Source organism: Rhinolophus ferrumequinum, chromosome 20 (genome assembly GCF_004115265.2).
Source record: "Rhinolophus ferrumequinum isolate MPI-CBG mRhiFer1 chromosome 20, mRhiFer1_v1.p, whole genome shotgun sequence".
Classification (NCBI taxonomy): Eukaryota; Metazoa; Chordata; class Mammalia; order Chiroptera; family Rhinolophidae; genus Rhinolophus; species Rhinolophus ferrumequinum.
Window position 1 is genome coordinate 50,585,942 of NC_046303.1, and position 27,864 is coordinate 50,613,805.

General features: G+C 35.6%; 2 protein-coding genes across 5 annotated transcripts in view; one reads left to right on the forward strand and one right to left on the reverse strand.

The window, feature by feature from the left end:
* Positions 1-27,864, reverse strand: part of COG5 (component of oligomeric golgi complex 5) — a 313,532-nt gene that overhangs the window by 221,028 nt on the left and 64,640 nt on the right. The window lies entirely within an intron of this gene.
* GPR22 (G protein-coupled receptor 22) lies at positions 22,159-27,833 on the forward strand. 2 transcript variants are annotated; one of them, XM_033088102.1, is made up of 3 exons: positions 22,159-22,557; positions 23,511-24,544; positions 26,210-27,833. In XM_033088102.1, exons 2-3 carry the CDS (start codon positions 24,510-24,512, stop codon positions 27,534-27,536), a joined length of 1,362 nt encoding a protein of 453 aa, XP_032943993.1. In that variant the 5' UTR covers positions 22,159-22,557; positions 23,511-24,509; the 3' UTR covers positions 27,537-27,833. The 2 variants fall into 2 exon arrangements, with proteins under 2 accessions (XP_032943993.1, XP_032943994.1); XM_033088103.1 differs by having other exon boundaries at positions 23,511-23,773.

A 27,864-nucleotide genomic window follows, 5' to 3' on the forward strand; every position in this document is an offset into this window, starting at 1 on the left:
TACTCTCAAATCCAAGCATAATGTCAAACGTGCATTTATAAATGTTAGGTTATTGTATTCCGAATGCTTCCAGGTCATTCAGAGCACCATTCTTCAATTTTGAATAATTCTGAGTTATATTTACGTATCTAAAACATCCAATTCAAAACTAATTTTAGGAATTTACTCACATAAAACACTTGTTAATGACGTTATTGTGTATCCATCAAAAAGAGGGAGGGAAGGGAAAATTCAAGAGTAAAGACCATTACAAAACTAATCACATAAGACAAAAGCAATTAAAACTCAAGACACAAAGCCAAGTTGTAATATATGTGATTGCAAAAGAATAATCAAACAATGATTGCACCTAACAAAATACAGTCCCTGAAAGCTTAAATGATATCAAATTTGAATTTAACTCAGAAAATGACATGAAATCTAAAAACTAAAATCTACAGATGGAAGTCTAGAGCTGTGTGTTTTACCTCTGGGAGTTACAGGCTGCACCATGATTCTATTCTTACATTACAAATCTGTTGTGTGGGGAGCGGGGGAGGAATAACTGTGTTACAGGGAAAAAAAAAGGATAGAACAAATTGTTGTGAGAACATGTAGTTTTTTAATGTGTCTTTATTTTTTACAAGTAACCTTATTCTTTAAAATTTCTTTTTCATATAAATGGGCTCATCTGTATTTAAAACAGTGAATGTCCTTCATGTTTCTTAGTATGAGAATGGTCCAGAAGAAGTCACTGCTACATGACTCACATTATTGCTTTTTTCAAACCCATAATATTACAAGAAAAATGAGGAAGGGACTCTTTTGTATTTTTTCCTTCCCGATCTTAAACCAAAACACCAGTGCAAACCACATCAAGGAGAACAGAGAAGAGGGGAGGTACCATTGGGACAGTACCTGTGCTGAAGCTCAGAAAGGACAAATGTTGGCAGATGTGTCAGGTGATGCCTGCAACACAATGTACCTAGAGCTAGTTTCATTCCTAAAATTCGTTTTTAATTCTGTTTTGCCTTTTGGAGAACTATACCCCTCCCTATTTGCTTAAGATGTTCTAATTCATTCATCTTATTATGTTGTCACTGGAGGTAAATTTATGAAATGAAGAAAAATATGCCCAACATCTACTAGAAATGAGTATGTATCATAAAACACCTTATATCTATGTACTCTACAACAGTTTAAAAAGCATTTCTTTTTCCATTTGCAATTTAAACTCAACTAAAAGTACTTAAAAACAAGGGATAAATGAACTTTGAAGAGAACGAAAGCAGGAATTTACATACCAGGTTTAGACTTACATGAAAGGATATGTATACATCTTCGCTTTCACACCTTTGCTGTGAAAGGTGGACAAATAACTGAAGCTCTAGATAGGCTTTTAGATGGGATACATAAGAAGCAAGAAGTTGACCAAGTTCAAACTTTTTTTCTTTCTTTTTCCTGTTTTTTTTTTAATATTTATTTTTAATTATAATCAACATATAGTACTATATTAATTTCCTGGGTACAACATAGTCATTCAACATTAATAGACCTTACAAAGTGATCACCACAATCAGTCTAGTAACTATTTATCACCATACACAGTTACTACGATGTTATTGACTCTATTCCCCTCACGGTACTTTACATCCCCAAGACTTGTAACTGGAAGATGGTATTTATTTTTTGTACCTCTATTTCTTCAATGAAGGGAGAAGTAAGGTCTTCTGGTGAAACTGAGAGAGGGGAAGGTTCCTTAAAACAAACTAGTGGTGGTCTATGTCAAGGTTTATCAAACTAATGCCCGCAGGCCAAACATTCCAGCTAAGAATGGGTTTTACCTTTTTAAAAATCAGAAAATAAAACATAAAGAAGAATATGTGACACAGACTGTATGTGGCCCAAAAAGCCTGAAATATTTACTATCCGGCCCTTTACAGAACAAGTTTGCCAGTCTCTAGTCTGTATAATAAGAGGGGGAAATGACAGGAGATTAGGAGACATAAATTTGCCAAGGCATCAATCTGCATAACATATGATCGTTTCTCCAGCAGTGTTCTTTCCCCAAAAGAGGTGGGGGGGAGGGAGATAATAGAGGCACTTTTACGAAAGATAATTTACAAAAGTAAACTATCTAGGACAAAGATTTTAAATGCAAAGAATCTTAAATACATGATACAAAATATTGCATGCCTATTATTAGATAGTACCATAAGAAATAAGGCATAGAAAGTAAAACAGAGTTCATAACTCTGAGACAGCAGTAAAAGGAGTGCCACAAGATAATTCATAATTAATTGCTAAAAGAAACTTAGTTTTTAAAACAAATATGGACTTCTACTTTCAACCTAACAAAGTAATTGCTACAGGACTTACCCTAGCAAGTAGAAAACTGGACAAAATTTATGTAACTACTCTTTTCAGATACTGGACAATAGTTAAGTACAAGACTATGATCCATAAAAAAATAAATGAAGTGAGCACTGTGATTATTTAGGATTTCTGCCTACATACACTTTCTCTTACAACGTAAGGGAAAACCCCAGCAGGGCATAATGGTCTACATGAGTTGAAGGGACAAATTTGAGTTAAAGAAGGCAGAAAGAGCTGAGAGGCAGGTCAAACTAACAGAAAAATGTGAGCTACGCAGAGAAACAGTTCCAAAAATTTCTATATAGGGTTTCGTGTGTCTTCAAAGAATACATATGGTGAGACTCAGAGAGACTGGCAAAGAACTACGAGAAAGCCTGAAAATTGATCAACTAACAGAGCTCACAGGGAGAGTACTGCAAGATATTCTACCTTGGAAAGAGAGCCAAAATGAAAGACGTCATTGAACACAGGTTCATTTGGTATAAATCTATTAAGAATTATATCTTAAAGGTAGAGATAACCAGTGTTAGAGTAAAGATTCCTCTAATGCTGCCCCAATATAGCTAAAAATGTAAGTCTTAAAAGGATTAAGTTCATGTCCAGTCAAGATGGCAAAGTAAATGCTGCACTCACCTCCACCCATGATCACATCAAAATTACAACTAAATTATAGACCACTCAACCTGGAGAACCATATGAAGACTAGCTGAACAGAACTTCTGTAACTAAGGATATAAAAATTCTTATATCACAAGATGGTAGGAGGGGCAGAGATGTGAAACGGGCTGGTCCCAAACCCACATGTTGTGGTTGAGAATCCAGAAGGATAGCTCAGCTGCAGAGGTTCCTTCACGAGGAGCGAGAGGGCCCAGCCTCACACCAGGCTCCACAGCTCAGGGATCCAGTGCCAAGCAGAGGAATCCCCACAGCTGGCTGTGAACATCAACAAGGATTCCATTCCCTCCCAGGAAGACGGAGTGCTGAGAGAAACCCACAAGTCTGTTTAAAAGGCTCACAGACAGACTCACGTGCCCACAAACACTCAAGAGCCAGTGAAGGGGCAGCAGCTCGAAAATCAGCAGAAACATACGGACAGAAACTGAATTGTGGGGCTTCCAGGCAAGATCAGCCACTGTCCCTGTACTGAGCCCTCTCCCAAACACAGCCTTACTGGGGCAGGCAGGCGCCAAATCTCAATCTGCATTAACCTTGATGAACACTGCTCACCCTACCCTAGTGACTCCCTGAGACAATGCTCAGCCCAACTCTCTTCACTGCATTTTCAGAAGCTGTGCCATGGCCCATGTTCAAATTTTCTTAAAAACTCTTCAAGGTCTGCAGGCCCCAGGCAGGTGAAGGCTAGCCTCCTTGTTCCCTGTACATTTCACTGAGTGGCCCCAGGCCAGGCTCACATGGCAACTGGCCTCGGGTTACAGTGTGACCTTTCCCACACCCCTCCAGGACGAGCACAGGCAGCCACCACCTGTGGATAACTCTGTAGCTCCTACTGGGTGGCCAAGGGTTGGGACAGGCAGTGGCTAACCTTGACCTGCACCGGAGGCCCCGCAAGAGGCCCCAAACCAACAAAACCAGTGGCCTGGTTCACACCACAACAGAGCACCATACGATTAGCTCCCCAAATGGCACACCTAAAGGGAAGTCTTGGCAGGCACCAGAGCCCACTGCGGCGAATCCCACTATGAGGGGTCAAACTCCACTGTGGTCATGGCCAGTACTCACAGCCAGTCTGCCCAAGGGTAAACCTCACCTACTAATGTGCCAAGAGCAATCAAGTCTCAACTACGAAAGGAAAGCACACAATAGCCACACGAGGGACATACCTGATGAACAGGAGACTGCACCACTGTGCCACACAAGACAGCTGCTATATAATGTTACTCTGCTAGGACTGGGAGACATAGACCCTACCTAATACATAGAAACAAACACAGGAAGGCAGCCAAAATAAGGAGACAAAGAAACATATCCCAAGTGAAAGAAGAGAACAAAGCTCCAGAAAATGAACTAAACAAAATGGGGACAAGAAATCTACCAGAGGAAGAATTCAAAACACTGGTTATAAGGATGCTCAATGATCTCAAGGAGAACTTCAACAAAAAGATAGGAAACATAAAAAAGGACACAGAAACCATACAAAAAAAGTCAGAAATAAATAATACAATAACTAAAATGAAGAATCCACTAAAAGGAATCAATAGCAGATTAGATAAAAGGAGATGATCGAATCAACAACTTGGAAGACAAGGTAGCAGAAGCACCCAAACAGAAGAGCAAAAAGAAAAAATTTTTTTTTAAATGAGCATAGTTTAAGGGTCAATACCAAGAATAACAATATTTGCATCATTGGGGAACCAAAAAGAGAGAAAAAGGGACTGTGAACCCATCTGAAAAACTGATGACTGAAAACATCCATAATATGGTGAAAAAAAATTGACAAACAAGCCAAGGAAATACAGAGTCCCAAATAAAATGAACCCAAAATGAACCCACACCAAGACACATCATAATTAAAATGCCCAAGGTTAAAGACAAAGAGAGAATCTTAAAGCAGCAAGAGAAAAACAGTTACCTATAAGGTAGTTCCTGTAAGACTATCAGCTGATTTCTCAACAGAAACTTTACATGCCAGAAAAAATTTGCACAAAATACTCAAAGTGATGAAAAGCTAAAACCTACAACCAAGGTTACTCTACCCAGCAAGGTTATCATTTAGAATCCAAGAAGAGATAAACAGCTTCCCAGACAAGAAAAAGCTAAAGGAGTTCATCACCACCAAACCAGTATTACAAGGAATCTCAGAGAAACTTCTTCAAAACTACGAAGAAAAAAAAAAGATACCAAAAATATGAATAAAAAATGGCAGTAACTATCAGATCTATCAACAATTACTTTTAATGTAAATGGATTAAATGCTCCAATCAAAAGAATAAGGGTGGCTGAATGGATAAGAAAACAAGACCTTGACATATGCTGCCTACAGGAGACTCACTTCAGATAGAACAACACACACAGACTGAAAGTAAAAAAAGAACAGAGAAAAGGTATTCCACGAAAATGGAAAGAAAAAAAAAAAAAGCTGGGGTAACAATAATTATACCAGACAAAACAACTTTAAAACAAAGTCTTTAACAAGAGACAAAGAAGGACTCAGTAATCCAACTTCTCGATATTTATATGAAGAAACACAAAATGCTACTTCCAGCAGATGTATGCATCCATACGTTCACTGAAGCATTATTTACAATAGCCAAGATGTAGAGGTAGGCTGAGTGTCTGTCAATGGATGAATGGATGAAGAGTAGGTGGTACGTATACCCATACACAATGGAATATTCTTGGCAATGGAAGAGACTGGATTCTTGCCACCTGTGGTGGCATGGATGGATATGAAGGGTATTGTACAAAGTAGATTATGTCAACAGAGAAAGACAGATACAATGTGATTTCACTTATACATGGAATCTAAACAACAAAATAAACAAAACAAACTCATAGATACAGAAAACATTTTGATGGTTGCCAGATGTGAGGGGATTTGGGTGGGGGGTGGATGAAAAGGGAGGAAGGGATTAAAGAGTACAAATTGGTTGTTATACAGTAGTCATGAGGATGTAGGGTATTGCACGAGGAATATAGTCAATAATATTGTAATAATTATGTATGGTATCAAATGGGGACGAGATTTATCAGAGTGATTGATGGGAGAGCAGTTGGAAGAAGGGTGAAAAAGGTGAAGGTATTAAGAAGTACAAATTGGTAGTTATAAAATAGTCATGGGGATGTAAAGCATACGAAATATAGTCAGTAATGTGGTAATACCCATGTATAGTGCCAGGTGGGTACTAGTCAGGGAGATCACTCCTTAAATTATATAAATGTCTAACCACTATGTTATACCTATGAAACTAATATAAATTAATGAATGGTAACTGTAATTGAAAAATTTAACAAGTAGAGGGAAAAATAAAGGGGGATAACAGGTTCAAATTTCCAGGTATCAAACAAATAATTTGTGTAGATGTAAAGTACAGCATAGGAAATATAGTCAACAATACTGTGATAGTGTGGTACAGTGTCACACGGTTGCTAGACTTATCATGATGATCACTTCTTTAAGTATATTAATTAGAGTAACTATGGTATACACCTGAAACTAGTATTGTTAACTATGTTTTAATAAAAATCTTGAAAAAAAATGCAAAAGACTAATGAAACCAAGAGCTGGTTCTTTGAAAAGATAAAGTTGATAAACCCTTAACCAGACTCCTCAAGAAAAAAAGAGGACACAAATAAACAAAATCAGAAATGAAAGAGAACTGACAACTGAAACCACAGAAGTACAAAGGATTATAAGAAAATACTACGAACAATTATATGCTAACAAATTGGACAATCTAGAAGAAATGGAAAAATTCCTACAATCATACAATCTTCTAAGACTGAGTCAAGAAGAAACAGAAAATCTAAACAGACAGATAACTACTAATGATATCTAGTCAGTAATCAAAAAATGCCCAAGAAACAAAAGTCCTAGACAGGATGGTTTCACAGGTGAATTTTACCAAATGTTCAAAAAAGAATTAACACCTATCATTCTCAAACTATTCCAAAATTTTCAAGATGGAGGAAGTCTTCCAAGTTCATTTTAAGAGGCCAGCATTACTCTGATTCCAAAACCAGACAAAGACATTATAGAAAAAGAAAATTACAGGCCAATATCACTGATGAACATACATGTAAAACTCCTCAAGAAAATACTAGCAAACTGAATTCAGAAATACATTAATTAAAAGGATCACACACCATGACCAAGTGGAATTTACTCCTGGGATTCAAGTTTGATTCAATATCTGCAAATCAATCAACATGATACACCACATAAACAAAATGAAGGATAACAATATCAACAGATGCAGAAAAAGTGTTTGACAAAAATCCAGCATCCATTTATGATAAAAACTCTCAGCAAAGTGGGAATAGAGGAAACATACGTCAACATCATAAAGGCCATATATGACAAAACCACAGCAACATTATACTCAAGAAAAGCTAAAAGTGTTTTCCTTAAGGTCAGGAACAAGACAATGCTGTCCACTTTCTTCACTTTCATTCAACATACTATTGGAAGTCCTAACCACGACAATCAGAAAGAAAAAGGAACAAAAGGCATCTAAATGGGAAAGAAAGAAAACTGTCATTATTTGCAGATGAGATGGTGCTATACAGAGAGAACCCTGAAGATTCCACCAAAAAACTGATAAATTCAGTAAAGTAGCAGGATACAAAATTAATATTCAGAAATTGGATGTATTTTTATAGACCAATAACACACTATTACAAAGAGAAATTAAGAAAACAATACAATTTACAATTGTATCAAAAAATAAAACCTAAGATTTAACCAAAAAGGTGAAAGTCTTGTGCTTGGAAAATTATAAGACAAGGAAAGAAATGAAGATACAAATTAATGGAAGCATATACCATGCTTATGGACAGCAAGAATTAACATCGTTAAAATGTCTGTACTCTCCAAAGCAATCTACAGATTCTATGCAATCCCTATCAAAATACCAATGGCATTTTTCAAAAAACTAGAACAAATAATCCTAAAATTTATACAGAAACACAAAAGACCCCAAAGAGCCATAGCAATCTTGAGAAGGAAAAACAAAGTTGGAGGTTTCAAACTACCCAACATCAAACTATACTTTCAAACAACCCAACATCAAACTATACTACAAGGCTACAGTAATCAAAATAGCATGGTACTAGCATAAAAAAAGATACATAAATCAATGAAACAGAATAGAGAGCCCAGAAATAAACCCACGACTATATCATCAATCTATGAGAAAGGTGTCAAGAATACACAATGTGTAAAACAGTCTATTCAATAAATGGTGTTGAGAAAACTGGAGAGATGTCACATCCAGCGCAACACAGACAGTGAGAGAACGAGAAGGGTCAGCAAAGGGTTAAGAAAGAAACAGAAGTCAAAAGATTTATGCACTAGGAGCCAAGGGTCTCACAGCCTCAAAGGACCGAGAGTCCCGAATCGGGCCACCTTGTGGCTTTTATTGATGTACACACAAGGAAGTAACATTGTTTTCTCCACGGTCTGTGAATTTCACACATTATACTAGGAAACTGATTCAAACCAATCACCATTGCCTGCAAGCAGCCGGAACCGAAAGTCCCAGGATGTCTTAGTAATTGTTGTATGTACCTCCCCAAGAGACATAACCTTTATGCTGAAACTTACTGATATGAATAGATGGAGAACTGATGTTATCACATCATTGAATCTCTTCCCAAGCAGGTTGTGGGAAGGAATATAGCTACAGAGACAGAAGCTCTCCTTAGCCAGGGGAAGATGGGGGTCTACACCCACCTCTACCAACCCCGTGAGTTCTCCAGATGGCCCCTATGCAACTGTGCCTGTCTTAGGTTGTTCCTCCCTTGAGTAATCTTACCCGTCATTGACTAACCAGCCATCCTTTGGGGCCAAACAGAGAGACATAAGATGTAAGCACAAAGGTGAAGCAAAGTCCCTGAAAGGATCAGTCTCACAGACTCTTCTTTCTTTAGAGGTAGGTACCAGGGGACAGACGGGTAGGCTGCTGCATGACAACAGACAGATAATGCAAAAAAAAAAAAAAAAAAAAAATTGAAACTAGAGCACTTTCTTATACCATTTACAAGAATAAACTCAAAACAGACTAAACACTTAAATGTAAGACCCAAAACTATAAAACTCCTAGAACACAGAGACCGTTCTGTGACATCACTCTTAATATTTTTTGGGATATTGTCTCCTTGGACATGGAAAACAAACAAACAAACAAACAAACGGGGCTGCATCAAACTGAAAAGTTTTTGCACAGCAAAGGAAATCATCAAAACAAGAAGAGAACCTACTAAATACGATAAGATATTCACCAATGATACATTTGATAAGGTGTTAACATACAAAATATATAAGGAACTCATGCAATTTATCAAACAATCCAATTAAAAAATAGGCAGAGAACCTGAATAGACATTTCTCCAAAGAGGACAACGCAGATGGCCAATAGACATATGAAAAGATGCTGAATGTCACTAGAAAAATGTAAATAAAAACCACAATGAGCTATTACCTCACACATGTTGGAATGGCTATCATCAATACATCAACAAACAACAAATGTTGGCTAGACTGTGGAGAAAGGAAACTGCATTCTTAGTGGAATTGCAAACTGGTGCAGCCACTATGGAAAACAATATGCAGTGTCCTCAAAAAATTAAAAATAGAACTACCTTATGACCCAGAAATTCCACTTCTGGATAGTTGTCCAAACAAATCTAAAATACTAATTTGAAAAGATATATGTACCCCTATGTGCATCGCAGCATTATTTTTAATAGTAAAGATATGGAAACATTTTAAGTGCCCATCAATGGATGATTCAATAAAGAGGATGTGGTATATATCTACAATGGAATATCCCTTAGCCATAAAAAAGAATGAAATCTTACCATTTGCAACAACATGGATGGACCTAGATGGTATTATGCTAAGTAAAATATGTCAGACAGAGAAAGACAAATACCATATAATTTCACTTATATGTGGAATCTAAAGAACAACATAAACAAAGAAACAAAACAGAAACAGAATCATAGATACAGAGAACAAACTGATGATTGTCAGATGGGAGGGGGTTGGGGGGCTGGGTGAAAAAGATGAAGAGATCAAGAATTATAATTTGGTAATTACAAAATAGTCAGAAGGATATAAAATACAGTATAGGGAATACAGTCTATAATATTGGAGTAACTATGTACGGTGCCATGTGAGTACTAGATTTATCAAAGGGACCACTTTGTAAATTACACAAATGTCTTCCCACTATGCTCTACACCTGAAACTAATATAAAATAATACTGAATGTCAACTGTAATTGACAAAAAATAAATAAAATTTTTAAAAAGTATCAAGTTGATTCACCAGTCACTTGACTGTCTAATATTCATTAAAGCAAGACAACAAAATCTATTTATAGTGTTCAAACACAGTGTGCGGTATCCAATCAAAAATTATTAGAATTACCAAGATGCAAAATGATGATGGAATTAAGAGACAAAGTTCTTAAAATATGTATTATAACTGAGTCCATACATTTAAAGAAAAAAATGAACACAATGAAGACAATACTGTGTTTCCCTGAAAACTAGATGGCGTCTTATATTAATTTTTGCTCCATTAGAGCTTATTTTCAGGGGATGTCTTCTTTTTCATGTACAACAATCTACATTTATTCAATTACAATCATGTCCTCTTCTTCTGGAACATCATCATAATGAACTAATGCGTCCATCTGGCTGAGATCTTAACTGGGGCTGATTTTCGGGGTAGGTCTTATTTTCAGGGAAACACAGTAGAAACTATAAAAATTGATCAAGTAAAACTTGTAGGGCTGAAAAACATATTTGAACTTCTTAAATTCAATGGAAGGGTTCAAGACAGATCAGACACTACAAACAAAAAGGCTGATGAACCTGAATCCAGAACGAACAAATCTTTCCAAACTAAACATACAAAGAAACAAATGACCAGAGCCTCAATGATATGTGGGACAATACCAAGAGTCTAAAATTCATGTTATCAAAGTCCCATAAGAAAAGGAAAGACGTGAGAAAGAAAAAGTATTTAAAGAAAGAAAGGATGATTTTTTTTTTTCAAACTTGATGAAACCAAAAACAACAAATGGTAGTAGCAGCAGCGACAACAAACAGATCCAGGAATAATATTAACCCCAAAAGCAACACAAATCCATGAATACAAGTGAACCCAAAGCAAGGAAGGAAGGTAAACACAAAGAAAGCACACCAAGGCACACCATACTTAAACTACGGAAACAACGAAATGAAAAGAAAATCTTAAAATGGCCAGAGAGAATAAAGACACATACTCGTATAGCAAAGAACAAAGACAGAATGATCACAGCCTTTTGTCAGAAACTATGCATGCCAGAAAACAACAAAATAATTTTTAAATGATAAAAAATTGAATACAGTTCTCTACATCAAGTGAAAATAAGTCAAAGGTAAAGACATCTGGAACATATTTTTTATGAAAAAAAAAGAATTTGTTACCAGAAAGCCTGCAGTACAAAAAAAGGTCAAAGTTCTTCAGACTGAAGGAAGAAATCTCTGATGTACAAAAAGAAATGAACTATTAGAAATATGTGCTAAATATAAAATTTTTTCTTTAAAATTTATTTATAAGATAATTGGCTATTTAAAACAAAAATAGTAATGAAAGCACAAAAAATGGAAGAGGGACAAAGGAAATGATATTATAGTAATGATGTAACATTATATATGATGTTATCTATTGTAAGTAGACTGTGATAAGTTAAACATATATATCATAAAACCTAAAACACTCACCAAAATAAGAAAACTAAAAGACCTAATAAATCAATAGACAACTTACTATTCTGTTTTATTTATTACTATTGTATTTTATTTATTCATTAATTAGTAAAAGTAGCGATTATTATTATTCCATTTTTACTAATCAATTTTATTTGGAATAGTAAAAATTGAGCAGTTAAGATTACTTATTCCAAAAGATGGTAAAAAGCAAGAAAAATGATGGTAGAAAAGCAAGAGCAAATGAATAAAGAATACCTAGAACAATCAAAACAAGTGCGAAGTGTAAGACTTAAACTACAACATATGGGAAATTATATTAACTGTAAATGTTCTGCAGTCCAATTAAAAGACAAAATCAGAATGGAATTAAAGCAAACTATTACTGTCTACAGAAGACACACCTTAAAAATAAAGACACAGAAGAGTTAAGAATAAAAGATTGAGAAAATATATATATGATGTAAACCATATCAAAACAAACCTGGAGAAGCGACATTTATAACAGACATTAGAACATGAAATATTATTAGGGCTAAAGACATATATTTCATAACACTCTACAATGTGCATGCACCCAATAAAAATGCATGACGCAAAAACTGGAAAAAAATGAAAGGAGAAACAGACAAACCCAGAATTATAACTGAGAACCTCACAACCACTCTTTCAGTAATAAGCTAATAAAACAAATAAATAGAAAATCAGTAAGGTGAGAGAAAATTTGAATAACAACACCGCATTTTGCTGTGTGTAATGCACACCCATGTTTTTGGCCCAAACTTTCCGGGAAAAAATATTTCATTTTAATTTTTTAATTCAAATTTTTATTTGTTTACATTTAGGCATTTGTTTTCTGTATTATAAAGGAATTTTTCGCATTTTTTAACATATTATGGTACAAGAAATTTAATGTAACAAATAATTACAAAACACAAGAACAGATACAAGGTACAAGATATTTTACGTACTGGTAAAAAATTTACGATATTTATACATCATAGAAGGCCAAGAACTCTTCGTCGTTGCAAGTTCGTCATAAGTTCAACAAAACCGATGATCTTATTCCAGGGTATTATTTTGCATATGGATATTGTTATTGATTTCTAGAGTTACACTTTTAACCCATAAGTATAAATAAAAGAATTAAAAACATTTATATAGATACGGAATTAGGACTACCCATGTATAATGTGCCTCCTTGTTTTTCCCTCACAAGTTTGGGCAAAAAAGTACACATTATACAGAGCAAACTACGGTGTTTATCAACTTGACCTACTTGACATTTATAGAATTCTACACCCAAGAAGAACGGGGGAAAAATTATTTTTAAGAGTACATGGAACATTCAACAAGGCAGACCATATTCTGGGCCTTTAAACAAACCTAAACAAGTTTTTAAAAACTGAAATTGTACAAAGTATGTTCTTTAACCATGTAAAATTAAATTTGAAACAACAAAAAAATTACAAAAATCACAAACATCTGAAAAATTGAAAAATACAATTTTAAATAACCCATGTGTCAGCAAAGAAATACATGGGAAATCAGAGAACAAACTGAACTATTATTAAAATTTGTGTGATGTAGGTAAAGCCGTACTAAGCACGTTTTAGATGAGATCAAAATCTATTAATGACACTTTCACCAAAGTAGTAAAACAAAGGAAATACTAAAGGTAAGAGCAGAAATCAATAAAATAGATAAAGAACAATGAAATCAAAAGTTAGTTATTTGGAAAGATTAGTAAAAGTGACAAACCTCTAGACATACTGACAAAGAAAAAAAATACAAATTTCCGCTATAACTAATAAAAGAGAAGATACCAGTTCCAATCCTACATATATTAAAATATAATATGTTACAAACAAATAGATGCCAATAAATTTGGCAAATTAAGTGATATAAATTATTTGAAAAATATTTATCACTAAAATAGACACAGAAAAATAGAAAAATTTAATCTGCTATCTATAAAATTATTTGAATTTATAATTAAAAACATAAAACAACATAAAGTCTCTTGGCTCAAATGTCTTCTCTATTGAATTCTATCAAACATTTAGGAACGAACTAGTACTGATGTTACCCACTGTTTTAAAACTAGAGAATGAGGAAACATTTTTCAATTCATTTCATGAATCCAACATTGTCCTGATTTCAAAACCAGACAAAAACATTACAATAAAAGAAAATGACACACAAGCAAAAGACTTTATCAAAATAATGCAAATAAAAGCATGCAATATTTCAAAGGGTAATCAATCAATCATGACCAAGTAGGGTCATGAAATTAATCTATTATCATGGTAAATAGCCAGGAGAGCTGAAGTTATAGGGCAACCAATCCACCCAAACTCTAAGGAAAACCAGGTGCCTTAAAACACAAATGAGACTTGAACACTTGAGTATCTGTGAAGACAACACTTGACTCCACTAAGAATAATTCAACTGAAATTGTTAATGAATTGCTAACCGCTGAGTGTGTACCAGTGAGAAAATAGCACACTAAAAACACTGGGTGAAGAGTAAGAGGGTGAGAAAGCATCCCTCATGGTGCAGACGTGGAAGAGGACAGCAACCACTGAGAAAAGGACATGGAGTCCAGCCTGGATCCTTCCACCACACCTAATACAAGAGAGAAAAGCGTAAAACTACCGAAGGAAATGCAACAAACTCCATCACTCTCGGGGCACTGCTGAAAACCCATTAGAGCTAGGGGAAGAAAAGAACAAGAAACCCAATATCCCTGAGAAAGGAAATGAAATTCCTGAAAAAAGGGCCACTGAGGAGTCCCCTTCCGGAAGCCAGGCACAGTGCTTGACCAGTTGCTATATCTAATACAATAATGAATCCAGGTAGAAATGGCAGCAATCTGAGTACAGGCTTGAGTGACCCAAACTGTGTGAGAGCTGCAATCCGTTTCTACAGTTTGCCGCCCTAAACAGATGTTTTGAATCTGTAAGTCTTCCAAGTGGCACACCTGAAGGTAGGCTACTGGCAGCAGCCCACGAGTCTGTAAAATATGCGGACGTTAATGAAGGGTCAGAGCTCTGAGAATGCAGCGGAGAGGTCACACCCACTCCGTTTTCTGTACCTGGCGCTGAGGTGCAACAGCTGCAGCAGCACAATGGATACATCAGTTTCCAGCCTGGCTGAACCATCAAGTGTTTACAGGAACTTCTGTGGCCCCATTGAGCCAGCGGCTTTGCTTCAGGTGGTAGAGTGAGAAAAAGTTTTCCCTAAGAGGGATTGCTTCCACCCATTCATGCAAAACCACAGTGACACTAAGCCAGGCGAGGTGTCCCCCACCCTGGAACAAACCATTTTCATTTGATCATTGAAGTCTACTGGGTCCTTTTCTTGTTAGCAGTCAAGCATGAGTTAACCTACCCCGAAACGGTTACATCGGGCTGGAGAGTCGCAAAGCATCTACGAGTCAGGTGCTGCTTTTTAGCATGACCTTGGCAGTAGGCCTTCTCAGGAGGTGCACTTGGTGGCTGGGTCAGGCAGGTGGCACTGCTGTACTAAGAAACGCCCTGAGTACTATGGCAGCCACAAAGTCACAACGAAAGCTGTGATTTTCTTTTCCTGCCTCCTGGGATGCTACAATTTGTGCTGGATCACCTAGGGAGAGGACATGCAGCAGCCGCGAGTGGGAGAATCTCCTGTGAACTTACAAGCATTCACAGTACAAGCACATAAAAGACATCCACACCAAATACACATTTGTCAGAGGAAGCAGGAACAACAGTACACTGCATAGGCCCAGAGACTCCACCCACACTCACCTTTCCTTGAATTTCTGTGTTTTTCCCTCTGCAGGAACACACATACAAAAAGGACTAAAGCCACAGCTGCCAGGAGATAACGTTATTTTCCGACCAGGGGCACGGCAAGTACAGGGTAGTGGGGGAGGCCAACCTGCAGAGGAGGGCTGGGCAGTGGGGCCATTTCTCCTGCTTGGTCCTCACCGCAGGGCTGGTGCCACTTCTTCCCTCAGGAGCTCCGAGCTCCTGCAAGTGTCTTGGCCTGGGCCCCGCTCCACCCCACAGCCAGCAGTGCCATCGGCCTCCCCTGCCACTTACTGTGCTTTCTCCCCACAGGACCTGGTAGGACGGGGTCTTGGGCTCCTCTATCCAACGAGCTATCCAACTTTGGATCCCTCCCCTTCGGTGAAGTTTCCTACCACACTTGGCCTTGACCCTAAGCAGCTGAGGTTAGAGTAGAGGGGAAGAGGCATCAGAGGCAAAGAAGGAAAGAGCAGCGCGGCACCAACAGGCAGACTTGCCCATGTACATTCACTTTCAAGTGGTTGCCGACTTGGATTCAACAAATGAACTTACAGTGTACTCAGTCTCGCCAAAGCTCTGGATATCCCCAATGCTGACACCTTTTATTTTAGCTCCGGGGACCCTTTGATTCAGCAGCCACAGCCATACTTACTGCCTTTTGCATGGGACCTGGAGTCTTGTTGCCTCACTGGTGTAATAACATTCTTTCCTTCTCTGGCCTAGAGAGTGGGCAGTAACCAAAAGCACCACTCAGGCAGCTTTGCTTAATTCCACCTCTCACTCCTTAGCTTCTGAAAATTCATTAACAGGTTAAGTCAGTATGGAATCTATTAGCCCACCACTTAAACAAGACATTTGCTACTGGATCTCAAATTCCCTAAACTGGCCCACAGGGCCCTTCTCTCTTCTCTTGCAGAAAGCAATATTTCTGTCAACATCACATCCTTGTTACCAAAACTGTCAAAACTTGTGATAGGTCTAGAATTTTACCTTACTTGCAAGCTACAAAGCTATGCTGTTTCTGTCATGGATGCTGGCAGAAGTCATAGGACTTTATTACCCCTGACACAGCAAGCAGTATGAGGGTCATCAGAGAGACAGCTCACCATCCCCTGCAAGTCCCCTGGCAGAGGGGCCTTGGTGGATACCCTGTATACAGTGGGTTTGCATCACAGCAGAAGAATACTGAACTTGAAAACATTTACCATTGTTATAACAAGCAGACGCAAGTGTGCTCTTTGCCTGGGGACTCATTATTGCATCCATCAAGGTCAGAGAAATGGACCAAGCAAAGAACAGTAAGGTCTTTGCATTATTAGCATACTCACCAATTACCCAGCATGTCCCAGTCAGGGATGCTCAGGACAGCTTGCTCCTCCCCCACATAATCCTGTCAAATCTAATACCAGAGGTCTTAGCCAGTACAATAAGGCATGTAAAGAACTAGAAGTCACATGTGGTTCAAAGAAGAAGTAAATTATCTCTATTTGCATAAGGCATCGTTTAGATAAAAAATACTATATAATTCACAAAAAGGTTCCAAGAATAGTATATAAGTTTAGTAAAGCTGCAGAACACTACATCAATATACAAAAAGAAAAAAAAAGTATCTCTATATATTAAAAGTAAACAATTGGAAATTTTTAAAAAAGAAATAGGTGCTACTCAAATAGTACTAAAGAAATGAAATAATTAGGTACAAATCTAGCAAAATACTTGCAGGGTCTATAAGCTAAATGCTATAAAACACTGATAAATCAAAGAAGACCTAACAATAATAGATATAGTGTATCCATAAATTGGAAGACTCAGTGCTGTTAAGATGTCACTTCTCCACATATTTATCCATAAATCCTCTGCAATACTAATCAAAATCACAGAACTTTGTGTAGATATTAGCAGGACTTGTTGTAGACAGTCTACCCCTAAGTGTAACTAGCGGCAGCAGTAACTGACAATACACTGCTGAGTTTTGCCAGCAGGAAGTCACTAGCGAACATAGCCTTTAACTATTATTAGTAAATGCTTAAAATGCATCCGTTTTCCCAAATGGATGCCCCAAATAGTACTGTGGAAATTACTATGTCTATAATAGAATTCTACCACTCTCTGACTTTGTACATAACGGATAGCAGCCTTCTTACAAAAGCATTATGTGTTTAACTAATTTCAATAATAGACTTCTAGTTCACAGACAGCCGTTCAGCTATGTCTGCTACCAGAGCACAGGACTCGTAACAGCACAGAAGAGGAGATTTCCCATAGCTTCGTTAAACATATAATCTAGTTCATCAACTGACTTGGTTTCAAGATACAGAAATGAATTTGATTCTGCATAATAACCTACAACAGGAGAAATTATGCAAAAAAATGAAGTAACAGAAAAGAAACTAATGTGGGAGGGAAACGAACAAACATGATGGTTTGTGTAATTCTTTGATGAAAATATAAGAGAAAAACATCAACAAAACCCGTAGTATTTAAGGATGCAAAGAAGGATATAAGGCAGTCAAAACAGTAAGCCAGAAAATTGGGGGTAGTTGTGATAATAATCTGGACAAAGAGCCAAAGACAACATGCTAACAGTAGGACAACAGAAAGAGATTAAAAAATAGTAATAGTCCTAGGGTCCAAACTCTAGGTTTGGATGAGAAAATGGAAAGAAATGCCACGTATTTATTTTTATAATATATGTGATGCTGACAAATAACTCAAATACATAGTATGAAAATTTTTAAATGCCCAATTTAGGTAAGATAGGAAAGGATAGGGAAAATGCTTTATGGATTGTTCTGTTGAGTACAATTTTGATGCATGTACTTTATCCAATTTTAATCAGTTTTCAATTATTCTCTTATGGATAATGAATTACCAATGTTGTTGATTCTCTACTACCGGAGCTACTCCCCATTTGATGGATGTTTCAGCAGATGGTCCATTTCTCTTTTTCTGGTAAAACATTTGTTGTAAAAGAAATTTAAAGCTGAGAAGCTAAATGAAATTTTTGAATTGGCTTTAAACCGAAATAATCCTTTCTTCCTTGGGCTCCAGTATCAGAGAGAGTTGAGAGTTAGCCTTGTTAAGTATTCATTGAAAAAGCACCCTTCAAGCAATGCAATTAAAAAGTGATTTTTCAGCAATTAGAAACAGCTTTTGCACATATACTTTGTAAACAGTTTCAAAGCACTTTCAGTTGTAGTTAATTGCAATACTTTGTAAAGTTGAGGATTTTTTTCATACAAACTCAGAATCATCAAAAATGTAGCATCAGAACTAGCTAGACACAAGCTGGATAGAATGATATGATATAGTGCAACGTAAATGCAAACAATAATCTACTAACACTCACAGTTGTCCAAACTTAAGGGGGCAAATGTATAAAATTAAATATTAAAGGCTCCCATATCAAGAATTTTAGGAATTAAAATTCCTATGAAATCAAACTATAAAGAAAAATATAACTTGTGAAAAATAATTTTAATAGAGACATTTAGGGTTGGATTCATATCTGTTGCTTAGTTATCATTAGAAAAGTTAAACTGCTTTACCAGATTATTAATTAATTAATAGTTAATCTATAAAGTTATTTTATGACATATAAAATTTGGTTTTAAATCACCAATTTTAGCATTTTTCAAAATTAATATCCTATATAAATACAAAATATATTTAATGCACAAGTGTGAAAATCTGTTACTATGGAAATAAAAAACTTTGTAAATTCTGACGTATGTAATTTGATATTAGTTTTTTTCATGAAAATAACATCATCTGCTTTTCTTTTTTTTTTTTTTTTTTTTTTTTTTTTAGATTTTATTGGGGAAGGGGAACAGGATTTTACTGGGGGAACAGTGTGTACCTCCAGGCCTGTTTCTCCAAGTCAAGTTGCTGTCCCCTCAATCCTAGTTGTGGAGGGTGCCGTTCAGCTTCAAGTTGTTGTCCTTTCAGTCCCAGTTGTGTCGGGTGCAGCTCAGCTCCAGGTCCAGTTGCCGTTTTCTAGCTGCAGGGGGCGCAGCCCACCATCCCTTGCTGGCGTTGAACCGGCAACCTTGTGGTTGAGAGGACGCACTCCAACCAACTGAGCCATCCGGGAGCTCAGCGGCAGCTCAGCTCAAGGTGCCTTGTTCAATCTTAGTTGCAGGGGGCAGAGCCCACCATCCCTTGCGGGACTCGAGGAATTGAAATGGCAACCTTGTGGTTGAGAGCCCACCGGCCCATGTGGGAATCCAACCGGCAGCCTTCGGAGTTAGGAGCACGGAGCTCCAACCGCCTGAGCCACCGGGCCGGCCCCATCATCTGCTTTTCAATCCAGTGGTTTAGATATTTTCATCTTTGTTAAAGACAAAGGAAGTTAGGATTATCCTGCTAAGAAATCAGAGAACCCTGTAATCACCAAACCATTTTGCGGTGTTTAAAAAGAAAACAATACTAAGCATTATGTGCAATAAAAAAATTGTTGTTTGTAATACATTGTGTATTCTTAACCACAAGTCACTTGCACAGGGAATAAAAAGCAATCTCAAGACCTGAGCTTTTTTGCTGCCATTATTTTTTTCAGAGATCCCAGAATTTGTTTTTTCAAGTGAGTCTGAATTTAACTTGGAAATACTGTCTCACAGAGAGTTAAACAAACCACAGACATATATTTCAATAGAAAGAATCAAAGCTGTGATTTTGTGACCTAGACAATGCTTGACTTTCCAAAAATCATGTAACTAAATAAGTAGTATCTGAACCCAGAGCATCTAATTCTAAGTCCCAAGTATTTTCAGAATTTTCCAAAGAAAAGGGCCAGCTATACGTAGAGGGGACCAGTTCTAACACTGGCTCTACTACTAACCTACCTCAACTTTTTTAAGTTATTCAACTTCTCTGTACCTTGGTTTCCTCTACTTAATGGGGATATTTTAATTATTAACATAAGCAAATACTTGAACTCTGGCAGAAAAGCATAATATGTATTTCACTTGTCAATAATTTCTCATTCCCACAAGTTTCAACTGATGCTAATGTCTTTTCTCTGGTTTTAGTTTTAAGCTTCAAATAACATGTGTGCGCATATTCATACTATCTTTCAACACAGTTGGCATTCTAACAAGATCCTTTCCTCCAACTTTGAAAATGCAGGAAAAGTAGCACAACATTTTAATTTGGGGCATTACACCAAAGCCTTGCCACCCAAAGTTATTCAGAAAATTTTAGAAATTCACAACAAAATTTTCTACCACATTACTCTCAACTTCTACAAAAATGCAATTCAAAACTTATATACTACTCAGCCAGCCCGTGAGGTTTAAACACTACTGTCAGATTACAAAAAGGCATACTGCTTTACAAATTTATGAAAGAATAATTCCAATTACAAATTTAAAATTTAGCATATATTTTAATAAATGAGAATCACTAATATTCCTAAAATAATGGAATAAGCGATGATCAATATTCTAATAATTCCATCATTTGCAACAAGTCTTCTATTTTATCAACAGATATAAAATACAGCCACTTTATATTACTGAAATCTAAAAAAATTCTCTATTTTGAGAATAGAAAATTATGTATAGGTAACCAAAGTTAATAGAAATTTAATTTTAAAGTAATGTTTTAAGTTAATTATGTTATACCACTGTTTTTATTCTTTTGACAGCATATCTATCTCAAAATAATTTAGCTTTATAATTTATGAAGACATGTAGCTAACACCCTTTTTCCTTTATTAATGTATTTACCCAATAACATTAGGATACTCAGGACAGAGCAATCCACTAAAAGTGCCCAGGTGAAACAGAAATAGCCAGTTGAGATAAAATATTACGGCAACTGATCAGTATATATCTATTGAATAAAAGGGTTCCCAAAGGTGAAGACTGAGGAGTAACCTAGTAATGCACATGATTAAATCTTTACACACTTGGAGTATTTTTAGAAAATATTTTAGGGTATGATCACCTTAGAATAATCTGATTACTGTTTTGAATGAATGCATGAACACCTGAATGAATGAATACTGCTGTCATAACAATGTTTACCACTTTGAGATGTTCACAAGAAGTTGGAATACAGAGAGGAGACGACTCGAATACAAGCAAACTAATTGAAATTCAACGCGGTTCACAGTAAAGATGCAGTGCCTTTCTACGTGTAGAACAAAGAATCTCAACCAAAAACATATATATATATATATATATATATATATATATATATATATGACTAAAATATTCTCAAGTGCTATTATCCAGGATTTAAAAAGAATACATACTCTTACTATGTGAATTCTCTCTTGAGCCCCCCCCACCTCCCAGCATTTGTTAATATTTTGCATAAATGGACAACAAACCAGAACAGAATACACATTTTCAAAATACTAATTTACTCATGTTCTATTTAAGAGCAAGGTACAACTACTTATAGCCTTTTAAAAAGCATCCTTATATAAAAATAGAGGCGGGGCGGGGGGGAGCGGGAGAGGGGGGAACCCTGCTATACATATGAAGCATAGTTGGAGCCCAACACAACTGACCAATCAAAATTAGTGAACGCACTGCATCTCTCTGCAGTGGAGAGAAGCGACAAGGTAGGCTGTCATTCTGCAAAAGCTGCCCAGAGCAGGCTTTCCTCTGAAAAGCAGTGCCTTTCCTTTCCAGAAAGACTGAATCTAAACGCTGTCTCTGGAGACAAGAAGCCTTCAGCATGTTAAATGACTTTCATTATGCATTTTGAGATGCTTATCGATTGCACAGTAGGAAGAGTGAGAGACTGCAGCAGCCCTCAGCAGCACGACATGCTCCATACATTAGCAGTAGTGCTGAAACAATGGCACAGTAAAGACACATTTCCATTAAGGTCTCTTCAAAGAGACATTTATGACTCTCTTCCCCAAGTCCTCTACTAACAAGTGAACAACATGAATCAATCAAAACTGGAAATGCTTCAACTGCATCAAGAATTTATCAAATCTTTAGCGGAGGTAAGACATGCTCCTTCTTATAGTATGCAGAGGCTTCTGAACCAGCGTAGTGGGGTAAAATTACTTTGAAAAATTTCAGCCTGATTTTTAGGAGTTTATTTGCTTAATTCTACTTATTGCTAACCATGTATTTTTTTAAGATCTATTTCTTTTAAGGCATGATACATTTTAAATGTAATTTTTTAGAATATTATGTTAAGTACAAAGAATATTCTTTGTTGATTCACTATGAAGACATCAGCTTTTAAGCTACTTCAGATATACTAAGTATTCTTAATGTCATCAGTTTTTCTTCCTCAAGTGTTCAAAAAATGCTTATGTTTCTTAAAAGAACCAGGTTTACTATTTAGCTATTACTTATTACTCAATTTTCAGTTAAGTTTATCATTGGACATGGTCATTGAAAATTATATAATTTGCAGTTACATTTTGCATTATCTTTTATTGTATTTCAATTACATGAACAATTCACCAATGGAAATTTTTAATATCATGAAATCTATTTTAATCAATTAAAATTCAAACCATGTGCTAATATAGCAAGCAACAGTATTTTACAGCAAGAAATATTGTTAAATCTCTTATAAAGACATGAGGGAATGACAGTATGTTTAGTATATGCTAATTGCTCATAATCTCTGAAAATACAGATTAGCTTCTAAAATGAGAGCAGAAATCAATTAGTTTGAAAAACACACATTTTCTTTCATGGTTATATTTGTAATGTTAACTCTTATTAAGTAACATAATATTTACAATCCTTGTTAACAAAACAGAATATTTTACTGAAAGAAACCCTTAAATTAATATGTAATTGTGGCTCTAATAATATAGTTTGCTTTTACTTTAATAACAAATACTATATATGGTATTAAAATAAACAAAATAAACTTTCAATTAATTGGAAATTATTAGGAACCCTATTTCTTAACCATTTTTTTCTTTTTCACAAGGGCCCACAGCAGTTAATTCAGTACTTACAACCAACAATATGAAGAATGCAACTGACCGAGTATCTCCCTAGCTGTCTGAACCATAAACTGCAGGATATTCTTGTAAACATGATTTTAAGACACTAAGGAGTTAAAGCCAGAGAATATAGGTCTGCCTTACTGCTGGGACATAACACGTTGACAGTAATCATCCTAAGAAGATACGGTATAAAATAGCCACAAAAAGAAAAACAATATAATTGTAAAAGCCTGAAGACAAAATGGTGAGCATTTTTAAAGAGGGAAGTTTATACTTTAATATACCAGAAATGTGGAGCTACTGATTCTTAAAGAAACAATGAAACATGGATTGCCAAAATGAGAATGCCATACAATACCTACCAGCAAGCTAAATGAAGCTTTAGCAAGTAATTTCAGATATTCGTGCCAATTGATTATTACTAAAGGATTTTTCCATCGGAGTTTTATGACCAATTATGTATCCTCTTCTAATGAAAACAAACCAAATTAAATAGCAGATGGTTTTTATCAAAAGAACATGGACTGGATTTATAATATAAAGCAAGTTATGTGATCAAGAAATCATTTCAAAATAATGAGAACTGCTATAGAAACAGTTTGTAAGAAAAGGATGTCTAAATACATTTTAGGAGCTAGAAACCTTATATTTCCTGTTTTGTTTTCACATGTTCTGGAAAATAAAGAGACGCTATCATATATTCCCGCAAAGGGAAACATATTAATAGTTCCTATCATTTGAGGAAGTTTCTATTGGTCATGACTTTTTAAGGCAAAGCAAACACAAATGTTTTGTACTGGTCTTTAGAAATCCATCAGCCAACTAAATCTCACAATTCATGCAGCTGAAGTATTGGAGAGAAAATGAAAGAATTCCTACAAGACATGAAATAACACACAGCTCCTTCACTGTTGTCAGGTGAAAATTCATGTCAAAATCTGTCAATGACATCATGTTTCAATTTGTGAAAAACTGCTATAATGAGCCAAAAGGCACATGAGGCAAGAGCAAACAGGTAGGTCAGAAAATGCATGCACCCCACCACACGGTTAACATTTACAAAAGAAAAGAATCTTGCTCTAGAGGGGATGCATTTTTCTTAGTTATCATCTAACTAGACATTTCTGCTTTATTTACTTGTAAATCTAACTGATGTGACAAAGACCTGATGTTTAATCTGGCAGTTCAGAAAATTTGGCACACTTAAATTTTTCCATTTCTACAGAATTTCAGTGTTAGTTAAGACCCTCACTACTTGATTGAATATGTGCCTCTAGTAATACTTTATACCAAGCTCAAAAGAAATTAATATTGCTGTCATTTGTGTTTCTGAAATATTACCCCTAAAATAATGTGCATAAATAAAATTGTATTCTAAAACTCGTAAAAGGTTACATCAAGTGAAAGGTTAACCTGAGTTCTGAAAATTATTAGCTTTTATAATTTGTTTAATTATGATTTTGCAATCAAAAAGCTGTACTTGAAATGTGAAATATAGTTGGTTGTATGATTTTATATTTTAACTGATTATACTAATGGTTACTGACATTTTAGCCCAGAAAATCACACATTATTTTTATAAATTACTCTAAACCTCTATAAATTAAAATATAGATTTGCATGAACTAGCAAGAGTTTTTTTTCTATTTCTTAAGTTGCCTCAAAATTATATACGCTGAGTGATTTATAAAAAAGGTTTCAGAGGAAATGTGTAACTTTAAAAATTCCTCAGAAAATGGGCTTCAGATGCTCCTTTTCCCTAAAATTTCAATTATTTACTTTAAAAATTCTGCTTAAACAAATAAAATCAACTAATGTATTCTTTTAAACCACTTCAAAATGGCTATTTCTTAGTATGATATTAACTTTCAATTTTCTCCTTCCACAAGATACAAGAGGGTGTGATCACAAAATAAATCATTCATAGGAGTAATTATTCTTCTTTGACCCAGCTTTATGGCACTTTAACATAATGTCCTTTTTCTTTCAATTTTCATAAGTTTGCCCATTATAAAGTTCAGTGATCATTTTATCTGTGAAATATGAAGTATTTATCCTTTGCCTACTTCTGTCGGAAAAAAACTCCAAACATCCAAATCCCACTGTCGACTTGTGATTATGAATTTCAATCAAGAACATGAACAAAATGGTTTAAAGCCAACTAGCACTCATGCCATTTATCATTTTAAATGAACACTTGTCCTGTTCCTTTGAAATCTCATAGGAATAATTACACCTACGCTAATTATGCTAGAACATACTAAAACAACGTTTATTTCCCACCTACTCACAACATTTTAAAATGATATCTTAAAACACTCGGCTAAAATTAGTTTTTCATACTGGGTAGTTTTATTATACAAAAATACACTGTATCTGAAATAAGAAGCTTGAAAAACCCAAATAAGGAAAAACGTTTTAGTATATGAAATAATTGTGAACTATATAGGAGTCATTATCCCCATACAATATTTCTTCAAAGGAAGAACCAACCCAACTTCCTTTTACATCAAAATAATGCAACTTTGATGTTTCCTAATTCTACACTTTCCATTAATAGTTTACCAACTTAAAAATTAAGTACACAAAAGTTTTGTTTTGTTTTATTTTTTACAAAGACACGTTTATACGTCATTTATATTGCCAAATATCAAAGAGTTTATTCTATTTCACTTTCTAGGGAAAAAACCAACTGCTCCAAAAGAATGTGTTTTTCTCCCATTCTGGAAATCAACATGCAGTCTGAATCTAACATTACAGTCCGAGATGACATTGATGACATCAACACCAATATGCACCAACCACTATCATATCCATTAAGCTTTCAAGTGTCTCTCACCGGATTTCTTATGTTAGAAATTGTGCTGGGACTGGGCAGCAACCTCACCGTACTGGTACTTTACTGCATGAAATCCAATTTAATCAACTCTGTCAGTAACATTATTACAATGAATCTTCATGTACTTGATGTAATAATTTGTGTGGGATGTATTCCTCTAACTATAGTTATCCTTCTGCTTTCACTGGAAAGTAACACTGCTCTCATCTGCTGTTTCCATGAGGCCTGTGTATCTTTCGCAAGTGTCTCAACAGCAATCAACGTTTTTGCTATCACTTTGGACAGATATGACATCTCTGTAAAACCTGCAAACCGAATTCTGACAATGGGCAGAGCTGTAATGTTAATGATATCCATTTGGATTTTTTCCTTTTTCTCTTTCCTGATTCCCTTTATTGAGGTAAATTTCTTCAGTCTTCAAAGTGGAAGTACATGGGAAAACAAGACACTATTGTGTGTCAGTACAAATGAATACTACACAGAACTGGGAATGTATTACCACCTGCTAGTACAGATTCCAATATTCTTTTCCACGGTCATAGTGATGTTAATCACATACACCAAAATACTGCAGGCTCTTAACATTCGAATAGGCACCAGATTTTCAACAGGGCAGAAGAAGAAAACAAGAAAGAAAAAGACAATTTCTCTAACCACACAACATGAGACTACAGACATGTCACAAAGCGGTGGTGGGAGAAACGTAGTCTTTGGTGTAAGAACTTCAGTCTCTGTAATAATTGCCCTCCGGCGAGCTGTGAAACGACACCGTGAACGACGAGAAAGGCAAAAAAGAGTTTTCAGAATGTCTTTATTGATTATTTCTACATTTCTTCTCTGCTGGACACCAATCTCTGTTTTAAATACCACCATTTTATGTTTAGGCCCAAGTGACCTTTTAGTAAAATTAAGGTTGTGTTTTTTAGTCATGGCTTATGGAACAACTATATTTCACCCTCTCTTATATGCATTCACTAGACAAAAATTTCAAAAAGTCTTGAAAAGTAAAATGAAAAAGCGAGTCGTTTCCATAGTGGAAGCTGATCCCATGCCCAATAATGCTGTAATTCATAACTCTTGGATAGACCCTAAGAGAAACAAAAAAATTACCTTTGAAGATAGTGAAATAAGAGAAAAATGTTTAGTACCTCAGGTTGTTACAGACTAACGAAAAATCTAAGTTTCACCAAACCCACATTGAGAAGTTTTAAATTTAAATTGTAAAAAGTGAAATTACTGCCAAATATAAGAAAAAAATTTTAGGTATTGGTTACGTTGTAAATTTCCAATGTAAATGTCAAGATTAGATTAAGTCATATATATTCAATTTCTTCATAACTTAATGTATTTGCTGCATGGCAGTTTGTTAAAGTAATATCATGTGTATATTTTGTCAATATTATGTCCACCAGAAGATATTAATGTAAGTCATATTTTCTAAAGAATAAATACATAGCCTTAAAACAATGTAAAACTTTAAAATGTAAGTGACACAG

Coding starts and splice junctions, on each gene's coding strand:
- GPR22 (XM_033088102.1), top strand. CDS start 24,510: ATGAGCCAAAAGGCACATGAGGCAAGAGCAAACAG. Junction 24,545..26,209: donor CATGAGGCAAGAGCAAACAG/GTAGGTCAGAAA, acceptor TTCACTTTCTAG/GGAAAAAACCAACTGCTCCA.